This window comes from Aptenodytes forsteri, unplaced genomic scaffold (assembly GCF_000699145.1).
Source record: "Aptenodytes forsteri isolate BGI_AS27 unplaced genomic scaffold, ASM69914v1 Scaffold5, whole genome shotgun sequence".
In the NCBI taxonomy this organism is placed as follows: Eukaryota; Metazoa; Chordata; class Aves; order Sphenisciformes; family Spheniscidae; genus Aptenodytes; species Aptenodytes forsteri.
Window position 1 is genome coordinate 4,137,257 of NW_008795672.1, and position 11,292 is coordinate 4,148,548.

At 42.6% G+C, this 11,292-nt stretch overlaps 1 protein-coding gene across 1 annotated transcript in view; it reads right to left on the reverse strand.

Annotated features, from left to right (window-relative positions):
- Nucleotides 1-11,292, reverse strand: part of JAG1 (jagged 1) — a 38,413-nt gene that overhangs the window by 25,520 nt on the left and 1,601 nt on the right. The window contains exon 2 of the mRNA XM_009282562.1: nucleotides 10,051-10,356. Within this exon, the coding sequence (XP_009280837.1) occupies nucleotides 10,051-10,356 (306 nt within the window). The remainder of the gene's footprint in view (nucleotides 1-10,050; nucleotides 10,357-11,292) is intronic.

Here is an 11,292-nt window from a genome sequence, read left to right on the forward strand (position 1 = left end):
CCCAGCTCTACTCGGAGGTATTATTATCCAGGCTGTATCTTTCAAAATTGCCATTTAGCCAGCCATATCCAAACTTACAGAACGATTCAAAACAAAAACAAAACACCCCCCCCCCCAAAAAAAAAAAAAAGCTGAGGAAAAATAAGAAAAAAAAAATGTGACTTGAAAAGTAAAAAGTATAATAACTATAAATGAGGTAATATATGTAACATCTTTCTGGTGAGCAGAACAATAATAGAGCAAATAAAAACTCTCCATAAAGGGTTTTGATGCTTTGCCATAGCAGCTGTGTATCGTAAGGTTTATTTCTTCTCAATTGTATCTACGCTGAGTCACAGTCTGCTCATTTGTGGTCTGCAGCGCTTAACACCTTTTCTGTAACAGAAACCAAAATACAGTTCTGAGAGTAAGCTGCTACAAGGTGCAAGCGTAAGACAGACCCCAAATTCCTTAAGAGAGAAAAACAAAAAAGAAAAACAAAAAAGGGGGAAAAAAAAAAAAAAAAAAGAGTTGAAGCAGACTGCTTTCTCACGACTGGACACAGCATGCAGCCTCTGAATGAAAACCTAGTTTGTGATGGACACCGGCTTGGAATATAGCCTAAATATGTTTCATATTCAAAGCAGACTAGGATTCCATTTCGTTCACTGATAACTGTGGGAAAATGCTTCCAAAAGTAAGCAAAGCTGGGCAAGCTGAGACATGCGCCCAAACTTCTGTGCAGAGGCTCCATTGGCCCAAACCATTTTTGGTTAATATTTCATGAAAGTTACATGTTATTTGTTACTATTCTAGACCAAGTCTGTCAACTTGAAAGAAACTCTGAAAACAAAATAAAACACAACATGATCATTTAACACTGTTTAAAGCGGATTTAAGAAGTCCTTACACAAGTCAGAGGTTAAAAAAAAAAACAAACCAAACAACAAAACCCAAGCAAAACCAGAATAGAACTCCCGAGTCATATTACAGATACAGATTGCACTATCTTGGGTGCTTCCTCACTGGTTTAATTACCAACATTGAGAAGCACAAGCACAACATGTTACTGCAAGCTTGAAAAAAATATTATGATGTAGAGAACGAATTATGGCAACTAGCACTACTTCCAATAAAGTTAAGGATGTTTTCCTTTCGGCCTTGCATAATTGTTTTGGAAGATATTTTGTCTAAACTCATAGCAACAGTTCCCGGTTGGTTCTCAGGACTGTTTACCAACACACCTAGCCCTTAAGGAAAGGAAAGGCTGAATCCTAGCTTTAAGTGCTACTGTTGCTAGATACTTGTGTGACCACTTTCCAACACCACACAGGAGTTTGTTTAAAGAGAGGAGAAGCTTCTGCTTAACTGGATGGAAACAAAATGCAAGGGGAATAGACCTACCCTAGCAATTCCCTTGTTTCTATGTGCCCCCTCTCACCTCATCTGAATATTTTAAGTGAAGAATCCCTGTCCTGAAAAGGGATGATAGAAAGAATGGCAGTTTAATCTCCTGGCTCTGTCCCTCTCAGCACGGGGCAAAGAAAGGACAAGACTTTGCGTTCAAGATGGGACACTTCTAAACAAAAGACACACAGACACTCACAGCCCCACAACAACAGTAGCAAGCCCCCCTCAACAACCCAACTATCGCCTCTCTCTAGCCAACTCCTGCCCCCCCCCAAAAAAAAAAAAGCAGTTCTGTGCAAAGACTGCACTGTTGAGATTTTTTAAAAGTGCATATCATCCCCACTCTATAGATCAACAATTCAGATATCTCAGGAATGACTACTTACAGTGTGGAGGTTTAAGTTTTCCCATGCCCATAGGTGACCTCTGCCCATCTTTGCATAAATATATATATCCAGACACAAGAATTCCACATCATGCACCTTATTCCATCAAAGCAATGTCCTAGGCAACAAGGCAGCAATGAACTTTCCAGAGTCACACCCAATTAGCCACTGTAAACCTGAGCTTGACCAGAAGGCAGGGATTCTGGCTTGAGAGGAAAGGCAGCTTAAAAGGAACAGCAAGCCGGCACACTTTGCAGAACACCGACGGTCTGATCAGCCCAGAGGACTGAAAGGCAGCATGGACAAACTTAAGCAAAACTCCTATGAGTTAAGCTATGAGAGGATGGAAACGGTTAAGCTCAGACCCCAAAAAACAAAGAAAGCACCAATCTGCAAGGGCTATTTTCCTCAATGACAAGACACTGCAGTTTAGCCTTGGTCCATTGATAATACAACTCAAGAACAACTTTGAAGACCCTGAAATCCATCAGAAACTGTCCCTTTTAAGGGTCTGAAAGGGCAACGCAACCTCTTTTCTGGTTATTTAAATGAAATACTAGCAGCTCCAGGTAAGCAGGTGTTTAAAGCTCTCGGCTTGATTACCTTCTTCCCTCCTTTCATCCAGACATCCACCCAAAAGAGATGTTTTTGTACTTTGGCTTCTAAAGGCATTCTGTGAGTCAGTGGGACAGAGCAAGATTAAAACATCAGGCTGATTAGTGAAAGGACTGCCTCCTTTTTGAAAGTGGTTGCGACTAGTCAAACTTCTTTCCCTCCTATCCTTGTGGTTAAACCATGCAAGAGCTTTGCTGAGCTTGTGAAACCATGACTAGACAAATGCAGTGGGAAGTTTGCATTCTGAATGCTGCGCCTGCTCCTCCTCTGCCAAACAAGGAGAGCAGGTTAAGCCCAGCAATGTTCTCCTCACGCTCTGCCAGCCATGCACAGCTGTGAAGACCAGTTTGAGAACGGTGCTCTCACCCTGCCTGCGTCCTAGGGAAGAAGGCTAGGAGACTGGCACGCTGTCACAGCAGGCCACAGCAAATCGCCAGGAGCTCCAGCAATCCCTCCTCCCTTCAGCTGGAAAGGGGCGAGATAGGGAAAAGGGAAACTGAGGCATATTTCAAAGTGCCCGAGGGTCAGGGAGGAGGGCATCTCTGAGCAGAGTTAAGGCTAGTCGCAAACCCACTTCCTCTAAACGTCAGCAGGGCTCTCACTTGGGTACCCCTGTTGCCACATGACAGGTCACGATGATGCTATACAGATGCGTCACAACATCATGCCATGGTCAGCCAGTCAACTTTGACAACAGAATATTCCTTCAAAGGAGTTGAAGACAACTGGTTCCTTATCCAGAGGGGATACGGACGTATTTGGGAAAAGGAGGGAAACAACCTAACCCTCTTAACCCTTTGTCGAATGCAACATCATCAGGAATCTCTTCTTTGGGCTACACAAAGATAAGGCAACACCCTATAAAGCCGTTACTCTCTCAACCCTGTGTATATAAACAAAGTCTAAGCTGTAACGATCTCACGCCTCAGAGTCCATGGCCAAGAGCTAGGCTGAACCTCAAGCAGGCAGCCCAGCCAAGAGCCTCATCAGAATATGCCCACATGAAAACAGAGCACGCTGTTCCTTTAGTCTTCATTTTGAGTAGTTCCTTCATTGCTGTTAGTGCCAGTAAACACTTCATTGCCACATAAATGAGAAGACACGAAAAGAAATTTAACTATATTAGCAGCTTCCAGGAGAGACTTTCCCCCCCATTCTGCCTTGGCACGAGCCAAGGCAGTAACCAAAGTCAAGACCTTCTCTGCCACCCTCCTGCCAAATGATGAAGGACACAAAAGTACCGCTATCCAAACTATGCATGCGCTTAAGCATCCAGTAAACCAGGCTGATCTCTGATCTGGCAAGCCTGCTGGAATAATGAGTATCCTGTGAATACATAATGTGCTGAAGTTGCCATTGTGTGAAGTAAGTCCATGGTTTGTCTGGGAGCCGAGCAATGCTGAGTCTACTGCTGCTTCCTGTTGCTTGTCCTGTATTAGCATTATTTTTGGATAGGCCCCATTATGTTCTGTAATCCTCACTGCAGTCAGTATGGCCACACTATTGTTCTTGGTTAATATTAGCAGTCAATGCCTCTGTCTGGGTGGCCGGACTACAATGTATTCCAATCATAAAACTAGCATGCATTAACTGAACAATGTACTGGGACAGAGCGGGGAGACTTGGGGTCCTCCCTACTCCCCTCCTTTAAAAAAAAAAAAGAAAAGAAAAGGAGTATACCATCTCTTCTTTTTTTCTCTTTTCTTTCTTTTTAAACTAATGATTTTAAGTGATCTCAGCTACCAGAGTGTATCGTACGACAACAGCATTTTAATCAGCACCTTATCTCGTTACAGAGTTATTTTCTCATGGAGCCCCACTTGTCAAAGACTAGCAGGTAGGCCAAGATGTCAATGGTTGCTTTCAACCTTCCCCAACAAGCAGATTACCTGCTCTTATCAGTCCCCCTACCTGTTTAAAGCATCCCACTGATAATTAAATGCACCAGTTACAAAAGGGTGGCAAGGTTAATAGAGAGAATACCTAGTAGCCAGCCAAGCAAAACAGTCAGGTTCACATAGAGCAAGCCTGAACAAGAAGCCTTTCTACTTATTTACCTAAGTGCATAAGAACTGGGTTGAGCTGGTAAAGGACTCTGGATGTTTGACTATTTACAAACCACTTTAACCACTTCTACCCACATTTTACAGTTTCTTCTGAATACTACAAAAATAATGAGTGTAATTTATGCTGCAGAATAGCAACCACAGAACCATGAGCTCCACAGACTAACAAGAAATGAACGCAACAGCTTCTGGTTTTGACATCTTTCCCCATGTTAAGGCATATGGGTTACCTGCTAAAGTTATTAGAACTGTGTCCATTAACACATAAAACTTCTATTCGTCAGCAGAAATGCAAAGTCAAGTTTAGTCTGAATTTTCAAAACCAATCCTGTCATTAGTATTATCTACACAGAAATACTTTTAAGAACTGTAGCTTAAAGTTTGTGCGTGTACTGCAGGGCATCAGGCTTAAGAACTGAAGCTGGAATAAGTGCCGTGTGTGAGAGTGCAAGCCTCTTGTATGGCACATCACCTCGCTTAATTAGCTAAGGCCCAACTTTACTAGCTTCAGAACTAGTTTACTTCTATTCCAGCCCTCAGTCTGCAATGAAACGGTAAGTTTCCTTGAGTTAACTAGAATTTTAAGCATAAAGCATCAATTTTATGCAATTCATTTTCAGACATGCAGACTTCCAGCTGCATAAACAAGCTGACAGTGCTGGATGTACGTAGTCTGAGAAAGTTTAGGAACAAGCTTCAACGCCAGGCCCAATCCAGCTGCCACTGAAGTTAAACTGGAGCAGGCCTTTATTACAACAAGAACAAAAATTCTGGGAGCAGGCAGGATGAAGATTTATTTTTAGACATATTATGGTAATATAGTCAAATGGATTTACCAGGAAGATGAAGTTCTGAACTGACTGGAACATAAATAACGCTTAAGAACATGTAAGAAGTCCAAAACCCCAGAATGGATGCATCACTTCTCTGCAGTCCTGGGAAAACAGCCTTGTGGATACTAATTATGCTTCTGATGTCACTTAATGCTCTCAGCTCTGTTTTGGATAGTAATCCTAGGCAAAACATTGCACTTTGAGTGCTGAATATTTATTCTTAAATTATTAGTCAACAATAAATGACAGTGTCGATTTGATTAACGTGCATTTTGTTATTATAAAAATTTCTTCTGATCTGCCCACGCTCCAAGATGACTTATCAGGCATTCTTTAAGAAAAGCTTGAACAATATCTAGCATTTGCTTCTACAAGTTTTCAAAAAGTTTTCAAGAAGGAGGGAGGGAAAAACAAAACTCAAGCTTTAATTTTATGACCGTGACCTACTGTTTGCTGGCAGTTTTTTTTTTGGTTTTTTTGTTTTTTTTTTTTTTTTTTTAAAAAGGCAGTTGAGCAAAGTGATATTTTTCTCTCAGATTCAAAAGGCTGTTACTTTAATACCACCTGCAGATTAGTATTTTGGAAGCCTCTTGTGTCAAGACAGGGGGAAAAAGTTCACAAAGCTTAGAAAACACTAAAGCTCTTTCATTATCTCTTTCTAGCCAGAAAAAACAATGCCTACCCAGAAAACATATTTTACGTCTTCGGGAACCAGTAGCAGTAAGATTTGTCATTAAAAAGGGGAAAGGCTGACTATTTTAGAGTAAGGTTGAAATAAGATGTTCAAAACTCTTTTTAATTGTATTTTCTGCTAAAGTCATTTAGATGCTGGAGGGTTTTTTTCCACCTCAGTAGTTTCCTGATGTGTTGGTGCAATTGGCCCCAATATTAAATAATTACAAGGATCATAATTTCAGGATAAACAAGCCGTTTGAAACTGGAGCTATGCATACCAAAGGAATTGCCAAGTTTGACCTCCTTCTTACTCACAGTCTCGCCAAACCCCCAAAAGATCTTTCTTTACATAAAAGCAAAGTTTAGTGCTAAGCTTTGCTTAGCTAATTCATGCACAGCTCCCTTAAGGTATAGCACACATCACACTTTGGATTCTTTAAGAAAGGCAAGAGATTTGATTTATGTCAGAGAAAAGCATGTGTCTACCATGAAACAAAACTTGTTGAGACAGACTTTGACAAGTGGAACATGGAAATTCTTTTGTTCCATACTTTTCTATATGGCTTCATAAGCCAAGTTTGCCTGTCAAGAAAGTCACTAGTCTCAAAATGAATGCAAGATGCAAGACTACGTGTATTTTTTGTATTTTTTTTTTTTAATCATCATTATTATTGTTTCAACTTACTGAAGAATCCCTAGCTACTGCAGGGGCAGCTTTCTGATGCACTCCAGTTCCTTTATGCTGGTCTGCTGCCCCGTTTCCTAGCAACTTACTCAAACCTCCCATCACTTAAATTAATTTCTGGCCCACCATCTCCACACCCATTACTCACAGGGGTGCATATCAAAACTGACAAGAGCAAACCGCATAAGTTATTAATAAGACTCCGACACTTCAAATCTACGTTACAACTACAAGTGAAATCTAACAATACATTTAAAGCACACCATTCTCTTTTCTTCCTCTCTTGCATGATGAATAAAGACTTCTAATGCAATGTAACTATTTTTCACAAACGGCGTAAGGGGGCAGCTTGACATGGGAAGAGATTTTTAAAAAAATTTTTTTTTTTTTTTTTAAAGTAGTCAAGGAAACAAGACTTCTTAATGTTACTGACTCAAGCTGGAACATCCAAGAAAAGCCTCCCTCAGACAGTAGAACACAAACAATACATATTCAGAGATGAGCATGAATTTTCAAGTGCAATATGATTACCATTTCTGTCTAGCTCCTATTACCTTTACTGTAATTTTCAGTTGGATGCATTCAAAGACAACTCTCATGATTAGCCACACTGGTAAATGCAATGCTAGTTTCAAGCTTTTACTAAAGTCAAGAGTATTCACCCATCTAAAGAAATTTGTTTTAAGTTCTGATAATTAGTCAACTCAAATCTGATGCTGAAATAAGTTTACTACTTTATCTGTAGAGCTTTCAAAACGCCTAAAATGATTTGTGTACACAATTTTAGTACAAATAAGAGCTTTGCCACATTAGATATTCTTTTGTTCAAATGCCATTTGAAAGTCACAATGGCTAGCATAAAAGCTGCGTCCTATGGAAGTTAAAGCTGGGAGGCAGGCTCGATAATTGCAAACAGACTATCATCACAATCTCAAAAAGTGCATTTCTGCATGGGAATATGCAAGAGTTTATTCCATAAATTCCAGTCCTAGGAACCAGAGTGTCTGAAGTTGTCGAGTTTTACACATTTCAAAGGCTGCACTGGAGTTTTGCTGCTGCTGCTCTAGGATTCCAGTGCTCAATTAGATTCAGTGGGACAATAGAAGCATTTCTTTTACTAAGAAGCAGGCAAGCTTAAGAAACTTCTCCCAGGGTCCCCACCTCCCCAAACCCACCCTCTGCGCACAGATTTCCCTTCCCAACTCTATGAAGAGAGGGGTTGTTAGAAGGAACATGTTCAGTATTCACATTATTTTTACATACATACACATATCTTCAGATTCGAGGCACTCAAATTACTGGGAGCAGGGTAAGGGGCTAGTTAAAAAAAAAAAAATCCTTGATGAACCTGACTTTTCTGAAAAAAGTCAAAATCTGCAACACAAGCACTGCAGCCATTGGCAGAGCTTCAAATACCTCAGACTTTTACAAAGCCCTTTATCCCTTTGATGGCATATTTGATAACATTTTTATCTCATTTCATGTTAGAAAGAAAAAGAAAGGAAGGACTTGTACTTCCAACAGAAAATACTTTTGTTAACTCTGCTATTGTACTTTGTAATACTATCTACTTAAAAACGCAGACTGGATTTTATCCTTGTGCCTCTCCAGCCCTCAATACTCCAGAAGTCACAACTGACAGAGGAGGCAGGTAGGAGGCAGCACAGGACATTTCAAGAACACATGGCTGCCTGCAGCACTTGGCCATAGGACTACAAAGTGGGTGTCTACACTACAGCTGGAGAAGGAATGTTTTTGGGGCGGGCTTTCCCCCCCCAAAGTCCAGGCCCTCCCAGCAACCAGTCCTTATCTGATTAGGAAGGGCCAAGCTTTGGAGGGAGCGGAAAGTCTACGCATGCTTCCACCTCGCCAGCAGCGATAGTGACAAGAGTATAGGAAACAAGATTCACCCCTCCCCTGTGTGCACGTAAGAGCCCTCCTCCCCTCGCAAAAATGACCTTAGGCATCTAGGTTAGGATGACTGGATTTTCAAAACTGCTGAGCATCAACATATCCCAAGGCAGTTGGTGGGAAATTGTCTGCTCAGCGCCTTTGGAGAAAGGGAGGGGGGGGAAAAACAGTTTTGTTTCCTAGGTGATCTCTAAATATAAGTTTTAGGAGCATAAATTCAGGAGTTTTCAGCTTTCAGACCGTAGCATCCCAGCGAGCCACCTCAAAAGACAGACTGTTGTGTGTGCATAAGAGCCCCCCAGATCAGCCATCCTCAGTTTTTGCTTGCCTGCACACAGCACTGCTGGGCACAGAACAATGCACCTCCTGCCATCCAAGGCCATGGCAGCCTTCTGTGTCCAGAAACCCTACGGCCGTGGAGCCTGTATCTGTGGGTCTGTCCTGGATGATGGCTGTTTTGGAAAGACGGTCCTCAGTTTCTGTGCAGCAAGTAGAGGACTCCTCTGCAGAGCTGACCATATCAAAGCTTCAACCCTCGCACACCCCAGAATAAACAAGCAGAACTGAAGTCTAAGCAAGTGTTCTTTACACAACCAACAACAAAGCAGGCTTCAGCTAACGAAGGGGTCACCCGTCCTCCATCTCACCACTCTAGGAGACTGACCAGTATTTGCTAGAGTGGACAACGCTGGGAAAGTGCCTGGCAATGAGCCCTAACTCCTTGAGCCATCGAGTTTTGCACACAACTAAAGGAAAGCCAGAATCTATGGACCGCAGAGGCAAGTAGCCAGGAAAAGGTGTGCTGTGGGGAAGAGTGGGTGAAATGAACCAAAAGCTAAGGCCAGGCTTTTCTCAGTCTTTAGCTTCTAGAGTCCGCAAGTACCTCAAAACATAGCAAGCTTCCCAGGGAAGCTGGCAACTAGTTCACCAAGAGCAGCAACAGCAGCTCACATCAACACCAAGCAGCGCAGCGAGATTTCCCCTTGGGAGAAGCAGGAAGCCTTCCCAAACACGCTCCAGGGAAGGAGGCCAGCTATGACACACACTTTTCACACGGGATCCCTCTACAGCCCCTAACTCACTGCTCTTTTGGCTTAAGCCCAAGACTTCACTGGTTAGGGGAAAAAAAAGAAAAAAAAAAAAGAAAAAAATGAACTTCTGACCTTCTAAGTCTCAAGAGACTTATTCATGCTGTAAAGTGCAGAGATACTGGGTTTGCTTCCCTGACCCATTTAGATCCCCCTCACTGCACATCTGACTTTCAAATTTAACAGGCTGTGCATTGTGAGCCCCAGGGAACAAAAACAAAAACACCACCACATTTTACTCATTTCTGTGCTGCGGATTCCTGACGCTCTTGCCAAGATGCCTGCTCCCTCCCCAATCCTGGTCCCTTTCCCCCCGCGCGAGAAGTTAGAGCTCGGCTCGCTATGGCCATCTCAAACAGGACCATCCAACAGAGGCAGAGCCAGAGCAGGCCACGCACTCACCGGCCAGGCGAAGCTGAAAGGGATAACAATCCGGTTCTTTTCATTATTCCGGTTGTACTTTAAATTGAAGGTATTTCCTCCGATGACAGGAGTGGATTTGGATCCGAAGCTGCAAGGACCGCCAGCAGTGACCCGCGATTGATACTCCTTCAGGCAAACTTTAAAATAGGTATCACACTCGTCTCTGGTGCATTTTCTGTCTCCTGGGTTTCGGGTGCCATCACAGCAATTTCCATTTTGCAGTTCACCATTCACATTTTGCATGGATAAGATCTCCAACTCGAACTGTCCCGACGCTAAAGTCACCTGTTAATCCCAAGAAAGAACCGGAGGAGAAAACAAAAAACAAAACAAAACAAAAAAAAACAAGAAACAAAAAACAGACAGTTACCTCACTTTTTTTCCCCAAATGCAATCTACAACAACTCTGCAGACAGGAAAAAGTCCTTTTAAGTGTGCTTTCAAGAAGCACATGCATAATATTAAAAAATAAAAAAGAAAAAAAGCAACCACTCCAAGCTTTTCCCTATCAGACACCCATGAGAAAGGCTCATAAATCATCCCAAACAAATAATGCCATTAATGCTAAAAAGAACCTTAAGTGCCAACTCCTAAAAACACTGTGTGTGAGGAAGGCTTCTAAATCGTTAGGAAATAAAACTAAACCAAACCAAGAGTGCATACGCGAGGGCAAACCCAACAAAACGATGTAGCTAAAGCACCCTGGAAATGCAACCCCTCTGCCTTCTCAGAGGTGCAGCTGAGACGGGGAAAATAGCCTCCCCGCTCAAGGCTCCCCAGCTGAGATTCAGACCTTGCTCATTAGTCACCCCAAGAGTACTGCAATTAGCTCTGGTTTAAAAAAAAAAAAAAAAAAAAAGTAGTAATTTGGGAAAAAAGCGGTTTGCAGTAATTGCATTTTTTATTCCCAGGGAATTAAGTCTTGCTGCAAGGCGGATCTCTGCGTTTGCCATCTCCGCAGAAAAGTTAGCGGCGGTAACTCCACTCTCGCTGGAAGAGCTTTGCAAAAGCGCCTTGCACACCACTGAAGGTTTGGGTTTTTTACAAGCCATCTACCGCAACCACTGCGGGAGCCGCGTTTCGCAGAAACGCAGCAAAATTACTGCAACCCGCTCCGCGCGGCGGACTCGAGAGCCCAATTCAGGCTCGCTGAAGTTTCCCCTCGCCCTCCCTCTCTCCCTCCCCTCCTGCGAGGGGCTGCAGCCCGGGAGGACGCGCGGT